The sequence below is a fragment of the Conger conger genome, chromosome 3, assembly GCF_963514075.1.
Source record: "Conger conger chromosome 3, fConCon1.1, whole genome shotgun sequence".
Classification (NCBI taxonomy): Eukaryota; Metazoa; Chordata; class Actinopteri; order Anguilliformes; family Congridae; genus Conger; species Conger conger.
The window spans coordinates 56903515-56918564 of record NC_083762.1 but is presented as its reverse complement, the minus strand read 5'-3'; the positions used below and the strand labels follow the sequence as shown (position 1 = coordinate 56918564).

At 42.9% G+C, this 15050-nt stretch overlaps 1 protein-coding gene across 2 annotated transcripts in view; it reads right to left on the bottom strand.

Annotated features, from left to right (window-relative positions):
- Window positions 1-15050, bottom strand: part of LOC133124169 (diacylglycerol kinase eta-like) — a 59483-nt gene continuing 44433 nt past the window's right edge. The window contains exons 18-30 of one of the 2 annotated variants that reach the window (XM_061235125.1): window positions 14866-14989; window positions 14367-14477; window positions 13266-13362; window positions 12511-12618; window positions 10830-10943; window positions 10131-10265; window positions 9599-9759; window positions 9133-9238; window positions 8567-8659; window positions 6671-6790; window positions 6282-6387; window positions 3936-4066; window positions 1-1062 (exon numbers count right to left, since the gene is read on the bottom strand). In XM_061235125.1, the coding sequence (XP_061091109.1) occupies window positions 976-1062; window positions 3936-4066; window positions 6282-6387; window positions 6671-6790; window positions 8567-8659; window positions 9133-9238; window positions 9599-9759; window positions 10131-10265; window positions 10830-10943; window positions 12511-12618; window positions 13266-13362; window positions 14367-14477; window positions 14866-14989 (1493 nt within the window). In that variant the 3' untranslated portion in view covers window positions 1-975. The remainder of the gene's footprint in view (window positions 1063-3935; window positions 4067-6281; window positions 6388-6670; window positions 6791-8566; window positions 8660-9132; window positions 9239-9598; window positions 9760-10130; window positions 10266-10829; window positions 10944-12510; window positions 12619-13265; window positions 13363-14366; window positions 14478-14865; window positions 14990-15050) is intronic. The other variant, XM_061235123.1, reaches the window with a different exon arrangement.

Here is a 15050-nt window from a genome sequence, read left to right as displayed (position 1 = left end):
TTTCCACAGAAAAACATCCAAATGTAAAGCTATATAGTCAAATAAATGAATTTAAATAGCATTATACTGCACCTTTATCAAACGACACGGATCATATCACTCACTAATATCTATTTTCTGGTGCACTGCACAGGTTCAGGTGTGTAATTCAGCAAACCGTAACAAACATAAATATACCATGCATTGCCCCCACCATAGAGAAAAAGCATTATGTTATCACAAGTGAAATAAATAAAATGGCACATAACTGTTAACGAACACATCTCATTGACACTGAAGTTAAATGCAAAAATCAATGCAAAAATATTAAAAAGGCTAAGGAACAAGGGGCTACTTCGGTGGCAACAACCATCATTGAAGTGGTTCTTCATCATGTGTTCTTGTAAATTTAAAAAATATAAATCAGATGTCATGCATTAAAATATACACCCATGTCAAACAGGCACAGCATGCAGTTATCTCACACTTTTTCCCTTCTCGGTCTACCATGAAACCATTGGCTAGACCACAATGCATCCCTTTCCTCCTCTGTCCCTGCCTCTGCAGAATGTAAAATGGTGTTTTTCGAAAGCAAGATGTTTCTGGCACTTTACCCGCCTTCCCAAATGCCAATTCATCGTTTGAAAATTGCCAGCTGGCAACTGTGAAGTCAGATACAAAACCCAGAGAATAGGTTTGTGCGAAGTTGCTGCTGTGCTTTAATGTTTTTTTTGTGAGAGCAGAGGCAGCCTATTAATGACAAGGTACTATTGTGATTCTGCCATGACTGTGAAAATACCTTTTTTTTCTGAAAATCAAAAGCCTTATTGAAATGTCTCATCCTGCTCTTGTATTCTTTGGCACCGGTACCATCTGAAACATCCCATTCCTATTCTCCCTTTGGCAACGAAATGGTGGGAAACGTTCTGTCACCCTTCTCCCGCCATCATTGGGCAGCATCGTAGGGTGACGCACCCCGACTCATGTCCTTCCAGGTCACAGGTCAATGAAGGCGCTTTTGGCCAGATCCTTAGTCCCCTGCAGAATTCTCTTCACATGACCCACCTTCGATATCCCCAGATCCTATCAACACAGGAGAAAGGGTCGTCAGAGTGCCAAAGGTTAACTCGAAAGGGCAGGCTTGCTTTCCTTTCAGAGAGAACCGCTATGCCAATGTGATGTTCAAATTCAGCCGGGGCGCCATCCAACTGAGACACCTGTCACTTGCTGCAGAGGGGCATTTACAGGGACAAACTGACGCGACGTGGGTCTGAGAATGACAAAATGAAAGGATTCACAGAGACAGATGTGCGGACAATACTGAAATGAGCACTGTGCTGCAGGAAACCACCAAAACTTGAAGACACATTGAGTAAATTGGCTAGCTAGGTTGGGTTTAGCACCAAATAAACTCGGACATCTGAATTCCTTCCATGCCCATGTTTTACATCGCCCTTTGAATTTAAACTTCAATATATATTTACGTTTACAGGCAAACGTACAGTGCAATACATAGCCAGAGAAGAATCAACAACAACATCAGTCACACCTTTAACCTCAACAGTCTTAATGTTTATACACATTTGATCAAAGTCAAACCAAATAACATTTGTTTATTAACATTCTATATATGGATTATTGGAGGCCTGTGGAGATTTCCTCACATTATTTTATGATGCAGAGTATATGATGCTATTTCTCTTATTTTAAAATAAAATGCTCATGCATAAATGGGCAATAAGGCATTGTTACTGTATGCAGTTGATAAGGTTTGTTTACCTATTTATTTTAATATCAAACTGACAGTGTACATGACAATTGTGTAATCTCTGCTTCTAGTTTTCTGATACATTATCTTGTGTACAATTAGTGTGGGGGGGACAATGTATTCAGAGGGCTTTTCTGTGGACTCCTACTATAATATTTAGTGATACCTTTATAACAAATACTGTTTAATCTAGACAACAGCAGACCAGTGCGAACATTCATGACTGAATCCCTGCGTGTGCTTTGGTGGATGAGAAGGACTATAATTAAATGGCAGGCACAAAACAGCAATTCACTTACACAGTCCAAATGGGTCAGAATTCAAATGGGTTTGAGATCTATCTGTGTGAAACTCAAGCTACCGCAGAAATGTTCTATTTCTGATTTGTCTAATGTTACTTTTATTATGTTGATGATCTCAAACTCAGTTTCTGCTGGTTTTCAGTGTGTTTCGGTTTCAAAATGTCAAATTTAACTAACTGACAAAATTAAGTGTACACATTTTAGACCTAAATTTGCTATTGCACGACTTTGAACTAATGTGAGAGTCTGCATAATTTATATATGCGTAATAGGAAACATTGACATTATTTCCTTCGATTCTTCACTTCGACTCACAGACAAGCAGAATGTGAGTGTGTCTGTAATTATTGGAAAGAATTTTCGGATTATTTCATGAATTAAACTGGTCAAACAAATAAACAAATAAATAAATATGAATACTAATTTAAAATGGTAGGTCTCCTGAAATGTGTGATAGGAAATATTTTCATAGTATATACTGTAGCATTTCCTTATGTATTGCTTTTAATACAAATATGATTTTTAACTTTAATATTTGACCTACTATTTAACCTGATTAAAAGGTGCTGTCAGGAAAGTGAAGTGTATTGTGGGATGGAAGCAATGAAAATTGTTTTCTTATTACACAGAAATCCTATAATTCCCAAGGCTCTAGTGTCATTCATTAGTTCAACTTCCTGCCAACCTCTTTTCTTGATTATTGCAATTAAGTTTATTAAATTTAGCTGAAGAATTTAGATTTAGAATAATATTTCATTTTGTGATCTCAATTTCCATTCAGTTCCATTGGATGCAACTTCTTCAGTAACAAGTGTAAGTAGATATTTTAGAATGTGAAGGTGTCAGGACAGACTGGTTCTGCCCTTACCCCAATGCAAAAGTCCCACCATCATGACTGCATGCAATCCTGCGTTCCAGAAGCATTGGTCACACGGCAAGGTTTGTTCAGGAACAGTCCACTCTCTGTAACTTTGTGTCAGTAAGGAAAAGGTCCTTTGCTCGTTACCTCACTAAACCTGTACAAGATCTCTGCTCTGCTTCTGAGCAAATTGTCCCTTTCATCAAAGTTGGAATGTACATCTGACCCGCGGGGCGAGAACGAAACTCTCTGGGCTTTTTTTACAACAGCGTTTTGCACAGGGGAAGCCAAGCAGAGCAGTGCAGAGTTGCAAACGGCAGCAAGCAGGGGAACAGACTGAGAGACAGAGAAACGAGAGACAACAGATCTAGAGACAGAACGAGACTTTGGTTGGTCTAGGCCGGTGTTCCTCAACTTGCAGACCAACCTGAATTGTACATTGCGTAAAATAATACAAATAAAATAATACAAATTCAGAGCACATTTAATACTTTGGCCACATTGTTAAAAACTCCAATGACAGTGTGTTATATATACCAGTGGCACACTGCATTAGTAGATGATATCTTTTCAGTGTTGGGGAACACTGGCATAAGAAAAAAAAAGCAGCCATTTTAAATGATGCGAAATCCTGATGAAAAAATAATCAGTCATTTTGTGACTGAAGCAAACTTTCCTCATTGTGGCCCACGTGACACATGTTCATTGGGGTCACGCGATGAATATTATCCACAAATAGAGGATCACCGGTCTCGATGGTTAGGCTAAGAATCTCAAACTCCAGTCTTGGAAAGCCACAGTACTCTGCAGGTTTTCGTGACTTCCTTCCAACCAGCAACCAACCGGAAGTCCTTGGAAACAAGGTGCGTGTTCTAAACGACTTAACCTATAGCGTTTAGCCAATCGAAGCTTACGCCTAAGTGCCGAAACATGTCGGAAGTGTCGGCAGGCACTGAGATCTCCGGGGGCCTGAGGTTTGAGATCCCTGGGTTTTAGCGCGAGAAGGCTCGGAGCCGTTGTCGTATACCTTCAGGTCCCTCCTCTCCAGGTGCAGGAGCTCGGAGCCGCGAACGTCATGGCGGACGAAGGTCCCTTTGTACTCTCCGAGGCCGAGCTGCTCCAGCCAGGCGGCCACTTCCTCAGTGCCCCACCTCTGAACTACACAGGTCAAGAGCACAAAGCGCTCTTCAGTGAACACGCACCACAACGAGCAGACGGGGGGGCGGAGGGGGGATCAGGCCCGTAGAGAGTGAGAGGGAGGGAAGAGGAGGAAGGAGAAGGTGGGGGGGGGGGGGTAGTACAGTACGGAGGACAAAGGGGAAGTGGCAGCAGCAGCTCGCGAAAAGGTAGGGGGGGAAGGGGTGGGGTGGGTCTTCACAGACAGGCCTCTGGTCACTGGCACTCCAGAGTCTCTTGCATGCAAGTTATAGTAAAGGGTGGAGGGGAATAAGAACGAAGCCTGTGCAAGGCCCTACTCTCGCTTAGCGCCGTGGCGATTCCAGCCGTCAGCTTGCAGCCAATCGGAGCTGGCCCTGACCAAGAGCGCCACTCCCACCTTAGTTGCATTATAATAAAGTATGTAGTATGAAGCGCATGACAAGCCTGCTACCCTTAGAAATGTCAGGTTATGGCAAACAGCACTATTGGTGTAAAGGTCCATTTGCATTTTGATGTCACAGCTCTGGATTTTAAAGAACTCATAACCAGAAGAATGCAGTTTAAAATCCTTGACAGAATGCAGCACTGCTATCGTACCCATTTTTTTAAAATTTGCACTCAATTCTGCTGTATAATAAAACAAACTGTAAATGTAGGCTTTGGTTAAACCATATTACAAAAAGAAAAAATTCACAGGTAACAGCAGTGTTCATACAGTACAGTAGGCAATGCAGAATGTGGGAAGTGTGTGTGTGTGTGTGTGTGAGATCCCCCAGCAGTTTGTGTTGGAACAATTATAAAATGACAAAAGCAAGTTTGTTAATTTCATCACAACACAATTCTCTATCGACTCACCAGATATTCAGCTCCTGCATTCCTTTTGTCCTCTCTGCTTCTTAACTACAGGAGTTTCCGTTGCTATGTTACAGTATACAACATCCATTGCCACAGTATTGTCCTTGACCATGTCAATGCATTTTCAGAGTATGCATGGAATTAGAGTCCCTGGCTTCAATGGTAGGGAGACAGAACTTGCAACAGGGAATTGAGTATCTGATGAGTCTAAAGAATCTGTGTCCATATTCTGTCCTTTCCCTAAGTTTACTCTTCGCAGTTGGAGTGAGCTGTCTGACTGTCATCCGAGGGCATTTGCGCCTCTTGTGCATGTCTGTGCAGACAGACGGTATCCGAGCAACAGGACAACAACATGTACAGAGAATGTGTGTTGATGGGTGGGATTTAGACAGAGGATGACATCACAGAACAGGCAGCAGGAGATAATTCTTAGCATGTAACCAGCGATGTTAGTACGCCACCAACATGAATATCAGGTTTCACCTCTAGAGGGTGCCTATGAACACTAAACAGAGCAGAATGAATGGTGGTCAATGTCAGTTTTCCATAAAAACAGCTTCATCAGAGACAATGTGCAGATGTCGGACAGCAATATACAATTTTCTGTGCACCTAGATTCACGAAATCCTGAACCAGTATAGACAGTAAAGCTCGACAGCTAGCTAATGCTAGCTACTTGGCTAGTGGAATACAGGACAGTCGCATCGCGTAGCCTCAATGCTAGTGGAAATGTTTGAAACTGAGATCATAAAACAACCATTCATAGCATCTTATCAATTTTGTATTTCTTACAAACATTAAACTGTGTAACAATGACAGCAATGCTGCAGTTACTGAAAAATATTCAATATAAACCAATTATACCAATTAGCTTAATTGACAGCCATGTATTTTACTCTGTTTAGCAATGCCACCACACTGCCCCCTATCATATAGCACTGCACTATTTTTTTTGTTTCATTGCAGTCAATGGAGGTGGCAGGGCTTTCACTCTCTCTGGCAGTGGTCTCCAACCCTGGTCCTTGAGAGGCACAGGGTCTGCCGATTTTCACTGTAACTCTGCACTTAACTAATAAATGACAGCAGTTGATAACACAGTTAACTCACCTCACCCAGTTACTTGGGTCTTAGCTGGGTGCTGATTTTAGTGAAAACAGAAACCAGCAGACCCTGTAGCTCTCCAGGGCCAGGGTTGAAGAGCACTGCTCTATGGGCTTTGGTGGAACTCTCTGTAGCCATGATTTCACCACCGTCACACCCGTTCCAGCAGCACGGCAGGGTGGGACTGACAGCTCCATGGCCTGGGGCCATTGTGGGTGTGTATGGAAAGAGACTATGATAATATGAGCGGGGTCCTCACCTGACTGTTGGCTGCACTTCTTGGGCGGTTTTTCCTTCATGAATTTTGGCACGATGCGGAACACGGTGCTGCGGCTGTTCCTCTTGCTGTACTCCAGGGCGTGATCCTGAGACATGGAGACAGAGCATTGCACACCGTTCCCCACTTTAACATCTTCCTGTCTGGCCTGTCTGGCATCCTCTGCCCCAACCAGGGCAAGGCAACAGTGAATCCAGAACAGGGGGTCAGGGATCATTTGAGCAACCAATGGGAGATGACCAGCCGTGAAGGGTGGGGTTGGTCAATGTGAGTAGTATTGGGGTGGGGTTTGTAATGTGACTTGTGGGTGGCCATTAGGTGGGCCTCTAATGTGAGCAGCCAATGGGAGTGACAGTGGGCGACCTTCTCACCTGTTCCTGATCGGGCTCCAGAATGTGGTGGAGCCAGGGGATCTCCCAGAGTTTGCCCAGCTCCAGCTCAACGTTCTGCAGGGCATTGGACAGCAGCTCCTCATGCGGGGGTTCCAGTTGCTTTAGAGAGAAACAAAGGTGCTGAGTAAAAACCTACAGGAATTTACAAGTCTAACAAAAACTTCTAATAACTTATAACAAGATTAAGTTTAAATATCCTGGTCAGACATGGCAATTGAACTTTCTTCAATTTTTTTTTCTCCAGGGTCTCAGCAGGATATAGGAAAAAAAGCAAACAAAGCTAAAAAGAAACATACCGGAAACATATCCTACGTAAATCTGTGAATACAAATGACAGCGTCATGCAAACGCATGGTCCGGTTGTACATACTGATGCATTTATGTCCCTGTGGAGGTAATAAACCCGTGCCCTCAAGGGGGCGCTCCAATATAGTTGTGAAAGACAGTGTAAGAAAGCACAAAATGAAGATGTCCTCCTGTTGTTGCCTGCTATAGTATCCCTCACTGTGACTTTTGACACTGCAGCTGTTATGTTCCTGTGTTCTGTCTGTTAGTTTATCATTGTTTATTATCATTATTCTTGTAATTTATTATTTTTCATATTCATGTCTAGTGTTCTGTTTATATTCATTAGTCTTTGCACTCGTCGTCCCCTGTGAAGTCTGAATGTTTACTAGCCCAGTCACTCCCCTGTCTGCGTGCCCCACTATTCGGGTGTTTACGGTAGTTCCGGGGTTCAACCTTCCTTCCAATCTTGCATTCCTTACTTCCTGCTTTTGTACATAGCACTAATATACTAATCCCAACTAACATAGAAGTTGTACAATACTAATTATACTAACACACTAATACGGTTGTCAAACTAACAAACTAACATTCACTAGTTTTGGGTATTTGTAATTTAAATCACTTAACTAACTTACTAACGTGTCTCCAGTTTCAATTCTGTTCTGTAACTCCGCCTCCCTATTCTATCCCTGATTACTTGCTTAGTTTCAGCGAAGTATTTGCACCTGTCTCTCCATGTCTCTGCATCTCATGATTCTCTGCAATTGTCTACTCCCTAGTCCGGAGCCGTTTGTATTACGTGTGTCATTGTGAATCCAGTCCGCGTTTCCGTTTCCCCCTCGTTATTGTGCTATTACCCTTTCATGTGTCTCACCTGATGTTTATTTGTTAGACCACCCTCACTCCCGTGCCCCGCCTAGTTTGTCTCATTCCCCTGTGTATTTATACCTGTCCTTTTCAGTTGCACTCTGCTAGTTCGTCTTGTCCTGTTTTTGAGTCCTGAGCCCTTAATTCCTTCCCATGTTCTAGCCCCCTTATTCCCGAGCCTTGTTTCCTGAGCCTTGTTTGTTTTCCCGTGCCTTGTTTGTTTGCCCTTGCCGTGTTTCTGTTTGGATTTCCTGTGTTTGACCCCTGCCTGCTTTTTGGACTATTCTGTTGGATCAACCTCTGTACTTTTGCCTGTGGACTGAGGTTTTAGATCTTTTGCCTGTTTTTTTACTACGCTCTGTCTGCCCCTCCACCTGCTAGTAAACCTGTCATTTTCCACACCCCTGTGTCTGCTTCTGGTTCCTCTGTCCTCCCCGCCGTGACCGCAGCTTGCGCTTGCGTTGCGCTACGAATTTCAGGTGACACGTTTTACAACACAACTACATGTGAAATTGACTTCGCATAGCTGGAAGTGTCTGCACTTGTGTACTTGCATAGGATAGAACTGGGTTGACTCTCAGGTGGGCTGTTGTATCTTGAGGTAGGTATCAATATAGATTATACTGTTTGTAAAATTTTAGTTGTATTTAGCTCTGGAAAAGTAGCTGATAAATAGCTAAAAGTAATGCAGTGTAATGTAGCCCATAATAGCACACTCACCAGAGAGACCCTTCCCACTAGCAGTGACTCAGTCTCATTGTGAAGAGCCTTCACACTGCTGGCCACCTCGATAGCAGTGTTCCTGGCCAGACTCTGCAGAACATAGGATGGGTTCAGTGACCAATCAACAAAAGCATTTATAAATTCTTTGGGTAATTACTGTTGCAATGTCCAAAATGGGCAGTACTTTCTAATGATTAAAAACCAATGGAGTTCAGTGTATGCCATTTAACCTGGGTGGGGGTCCCTGCTACAGAAAAGGTTGAAAACCCCTGCTTCACACCAGTGATTATAGCAGGCAACAAAGTGACAATGTGTTACAAATGTGTTCTGAGGATCCTTAGCCACACAGTAGCTGGTCTTTTTTTAAAATTCAGAATAATGTTCTGCCATATTTTTCAAATATTCCCTCTGGGTTCAGCACTCAGGTAGCCAGCTCATGTGCGACAATTTCTTTTGTGTCCAAGTTTTATTTACAGCATGGGAGAAATTCAGGAAAAGAAGGAGAATTAAAGAGAGGATACAGTGTTGTGAATAGCGGAAAACGGTAAACGGAAGGCTCTCACTTCTGGGAACTTGGGGTGTGTTTTGTTGATGGCGTGAGAGCTGGCGTTAACTGCATGAGCCAGTTCCTGCTCAAGGATGCTGTGGACCTTGGCTGCTTCACAAATCCTGTAGACAAACAAAAGTCAGAGGTCAGATCATAGCGCACTATGCACTGCCATCTTTTAGCACAGCACAGGCTAGTCCAGAACTTCTGCCAGTCGCTACACCTTCTCCTGCTACAGACTTCTTATAAAGGTCATCTTTGATACTTTTTTTCTTCTTTTACTTACTACTTACTACTACTACTACTATGACAACTACTACTACCCCTAACCATCATCAATCACTTTGTTCATGCACTGCAACTGTTTTGATATGTGGCTGCACCTGGGTTTAAAATGATCTAATACATCAACTTCACCGAATGTCAAGTCACACTCCATTGGGAATTATTGGCTGTCCGGAAACCTGGGGGCACAGGGTCACCTGGTGATTAGCTCCTCTGCGGCACGGGCACATATCTGGACGAGAGCCGCCTCCTCCTCAGTTGCCAAGTCAACGGACTGCTGGGGGTACAGGTGTGGCCGCAGTGGAGGCTTGTCGTACTTCAGCTTGTCCTCCCAGGACTTAAGCGTGTTCTCAAATGCCTGTGCAACAGGCAGACAGAAGGTAAGTTGTTCTCAAATCCCCGAGCAACAGACAGATAGGACTTAAGCTACTCTCAAAGACCTGCACAAACAGCTAGACAGGACTTAAGCTGTTCTCAAAGACCTGCGCAAACAGAAACACAGGACTTAAGCTGTTCTCAAAGACTGGCGCAAACAGACATACATGACTTGAATCTGTTTTCAAATGTCTGTGCCAACACACAGACAGGATTTAATGGATTTCACAGACCAAACTTGCGGTCTGTCTCTATCACACACACATGCACACACAACCAGACTCTCCCTCTCACATAATCACACAACAGGTTTTATAAAGCCACTCAAACAGAAACGCTGCCTTTTTCTCTTACCCTGTCCCGTGTCAGCATCTGTGCCCTGTTCTTATGCTGGATCTTAATGACCCCAGGGGGCTGGATCCAGGCCTCCCCATCCACCTGGATAGGGACCCCCTCCTCCCCCAGGATGGTGATCCTCACGGAGCGACACTGAGGGGACAGAGGGGCCACATTACAACACTGTTGGTGGACCCAGCCTGTGGGACAGGAATGTGGTTCAGACCAGTAATGGTTTTGGATTCAAATACTTTTCTGTGTCCAACTGATCTTGCCTGGTATAATTGAGCCAAGGCAAGAGGACCAGAAGGCAGGGTTTGTAGTTTTTTGAGAGCATTTCAACCAGACAAGCTGAAAAAAACTGCAAGCTATGTTTTGAAACAGCTGGTAGCTGGTTGAAGTTCAGACCAGCTCCCAGCTTGATATGGTTTGACCAGCTCAAGCTAGGTTTTGAAACAGCTCAGACCAACTATCAGCATTAGCTGGTTGATCAGTTCATATCCAGCTAGACCAGCTTCATGACCAGCTTGGTCATGGTGGTTGACCAGCTGATACTAGCTAGACCAGCTCATGACCAGCTTGACCAGCACAATTTTCAAGCTGGTCAAGCTGGCATGGTTGAATTTTACAGCAGTGCAGTAAAGCATAGAAAAGTATTTGAAAACAAAACAATTACATAATTCACCTGGATCTGGTTCAGACTGACGTGCGCCTCACCTGGGCAATCCGGTGGTGCTGGAGTTTGATGACTCGGGACACGGCCATCTGCATGCTCCCAAATACAGCCACCACCTCCAGGATCTTATCATCAAATGATGGGGCACAGAAGATCTGGAAAAGATGCCATGAAATATAGACCTCAAACATAGTACAAAGCTAGGTCAGATCAAGACATCTGCTGACAAGAGACTAGGATCTCAAACATTTGCACTTACACCATTGTTATTTTAAACATAAAGACACACTGCATTTGTTGACGATGGCCATCAAGCTGTTATTATTTTATAAGATATACTGTACAATGTTGGATTACAGATCCAGTTGTGGCTAAAAGTTGACCATACATTTAATTAGACAGGCAAGCACAGTCAAATTGAAATGTTTTGAGAACTTAGAAGATCCTTGTTAAAGCAGGGCAGTTTCATGTACAGTATGTAAAAAAAGCTAAAAGACAGGGAGTAAAGCCATTCACAGGAGTGCACACTGTGAACCCTTATTATTGCAGTTCATAAACAGCAGCTTTTTAAAGTCTGGTTCTCACTAGACCAAGCTTGTTTGGTTCACTGGCATCTGATAAACAATGGGGGTGGGATTATTGAGAAAGCAGCCATTCAGTAGTGCATCCTTATTATGAATCTGAACTTAAGGTACTGTATGGCTGGAAACAAACATCGACAACAAAGGAAGCTTTATCCGCTGTTTATGTAAAACGATCCTGTTCCCTGCTGTTCACTGTTGGAAATGGAAGTAAACAGCTGTCAATGAAAAAGTCTCATTCTAAAATTCCAAGGTAAGACACTTCAGAGGATGCAACAAAACATCACAGTTGTAATGCTGTGGTCAATTGAAGGGATATTTCCCTTCAAAAAACGGACATATGAAGTGAACCATCCCTTTAAATCAGGCTATAGGACTATATACTGCAAAAAAAACTGCAACGGGTCATAAAGACAGCAGAGAGAATCATCGGCTCTGATCTCCCCTCCATGGACACTATATACACCCAGCGCTGCAGGAGGAGAGCACAGTGTATCCTCAAGGACAAACAGCACCCAGCACACACCCTGTTCAAATGGGTGGACTCAGGCTACAACCTGAGGCATCGCAGGCCTGTGAGCATCAAAACTCACAGGGCCCGCTTTCACAACAGCTTCTTCCCAGCCACTGTCAGGCTAGTGGCACAGGACATTAAGGAGGGATGGAAACACCTCACTCCCCACTGACATTATCTGCCCCCACTCACACAGAATGTGCAATATATCCATTCCTCAACATGTGCAATACACTGTAAATCAAGTAAAATATAACAATGTGCAATAAGAAATGTCTCCTTTTTATTTATTTATTTTTTATTTTTATTTGACTTACTCTTGTCTTATATAGGATTGTATTGTATTGTATTGTTCTGTATGTACATCTGCACTGTTTTTACTTGCACTAGCCTCACCTTTATTATTTATTATTCATGTGTATTTTTTACTTGCCTGACTGGAAGAGAACGCACAATAATTCCAATGTACCTGTACTGTATTGTACCTGTGCAAATGGCAATAAAACTCTCAAAACTATTCTATTTTATTCTATATGGGTCCTCTGTGTTTAGCAATTACTATCAATATGAATATGAATAATACATATTAATAATATTATTAATAATAATAAATTACTTAACACTCACATCATCTTCTTTAGTTCCACCCCAGAAGTTTGTCCCACCAGCGTAGCTGGGAATATTCAAAACCGCAATTCCCTGCAGACTGGGGAGAGGGATGTACTGGCCGTCACACTGAAAGAAAAAACATGGAATGGATAAATACGGTGATATAGTATGATAATCTTTTGGATCAATGCTGTGAATATTATGTAGGCCTTTACGTTTACCCACTTCTGAAACCTGTCAGGCCACACAGGTTCCACAGACACTGTTGCAAAATGAAACCATTGACCTGCCTTGGTGCTGTTTATTAAACTTGAGACATGAAATAAAACCATGGGAGAGTCTTGTAGCACAGCCACTGTGCTGTGCTCGAGAAGGTGCAGACCATTGGAGGAGATGATTCGCTGTGGTTAAGATCACATGAGACTTCTCAAAAGAAGGTGTTAACCCCAGCATCCAGGTCAAATTCACATGAATCTGGTCACCTTCCTACCCCACCTCTGATTGGTTACACAATCCCTTGAATCCCCAAGTTACTGGTGAAAATGAGAACCAAGGTTCAGAACATGTTCCTTTGAAATGGTTTGACCTATTATTTTTTAATCTGACTTAATGAATGTATCCAAGTTAACTGACTGGTTTTCATCATATACTATGATGTTACTGAGATGAATGTGGAGCAGTAGATTATGGGTAATTAAGTCTCTCTCCCTCTGATTTGGCATCCAGCCCATGCCATCGTTCCTGCTTTGCCAAAACCCTGTGAGATCTCTCACCTCTAGCTGGACCTTCTGCTCCAGGTTCTTATATGTTCTCTGTAGCAGCTCCTTGGTCCCCAGAACTCCATACCACATCAGGTTCTTTGTGCGACTCCTACAGGTGAAAACATACAGTGGGACCATGAACCAGTTCAGTTCTTGGTTTAATCCAGGTATTTTTTAGCTGCATATATAGTGCCCTCCATAATGTGTGGGACAAAGACCCATAATTTATTTATTTGCCTTTGTACTCCACAATTTGAGATTTGTAATAAATAAAATAAAATATGATTTTAATAAAGGGCATTTTTATACATTTTAGTTTCACCATGAATAAAGTACAGCAGTGGTTATACATAGTCCCCCCATTTTAGGGTACCATAATGTTTGGGACACAACAATGTTATGTAAAGGAAAGTAGTCGTTTTTAGTATTTTGCTGCATATCCTTTGCATGCCATGACTTCCTCATGTCTGTGACCTATGAACATCATCAGAATCTGGATATCTTATTTTCAGGTTGTCCTACAAGCAATACTAAAACTATTTGCATTTCAATGAATCTCTTCCAGCATTTGTACTACAAAAAAGTTTACATCTGTGTTATCCATCCATCCATTATCTGAACCCGCTTATCCTGAACAGGGTCGCAGGGGGGCTGGAGCCTATCCCAGCATACATTGGGTGAAAGGCAGGAATACACCCTGGACAGGTCACCAGTCCATCGCAGGGCACACACACAATTCACTCACACACTCATACCTACGGGCAATTTAGACTCTCCAATCAGCCTAACGTGCATGTCTTTGGACTGTGGGAGGAAACCGGAGTACCCGGAGGAAACCCACGCAGACACGGGGAGAACATGCAAACTCCGCACAGAGAGGCCCCGGCCGACGGGGATTCGAACCCAGGACCTCCTTGCTGTGAGGTGGCAGTGCTACTCACTGTGCCATCCATGCCGCCTCTGTGTTATCCAGCCTGACTGAAATTGTTACCTTGCATCATTGACCCATATACTGATTCAATGCCTTTAATGAACAAAATCTTGAAACTAGTACGGAAACGTCAACATTCAGGAAAGAAAGAGTTGAAAAGAGGAGAAGGAATCCCAGCTCACCTGCATTTCTCTGGGTGCTCCTCTCGTTTATTGTTGAACTCCAGGGAAATCTTGGCATCCAGTCCGATCCCAAAATAGTTGTTCATGACACATTTTTCCATATACCCATCCCTTTAGGAAACATGAGTCATAACTGGTTTTAATATTAAGATGACAAAAACACATTTTTGTGTGTTATTTGAAGGAGGGAGGTTATGTTAAGAGCTATTGTAAGCTGAACAGGCATGTTCTAGAAGAATAATGAGAAGGATGCAACAAAGAGGTCACAGTTTTTTAGTGCTCACAGAATTGAACCTGAAGAAAAATACAATTCCCACAGTTACAAACTTTGACAGAAACTAGCAAGCAGAAGTAAAAAACACATTCCATGTAGTAATACCCCACTTGTCATGTGAAATAAAAAAACTGGTCATGTAGACAATGTTTGAGACAAAACTGAACCCAAGCACCAGTCCAAAAAAAAAAGAAAAGAAAAGTCAAGCACCAATCAGAGCCTTACAGTGAGTCCAGGTCAGGGTCGATAAAGGGCGTGGCTCCAAAAGGATCAATGTTGGCCAATAACATCTTACTGATGATGGAGCTCCCAGCTATGGAGGCAGCTAGACCTGCCCTTAAACCTGCAGGCAGAGAGAGATGGAGGAACCAAATGATGAGTACAGTGAGTGGAGCGTGTTTGTGTATGCG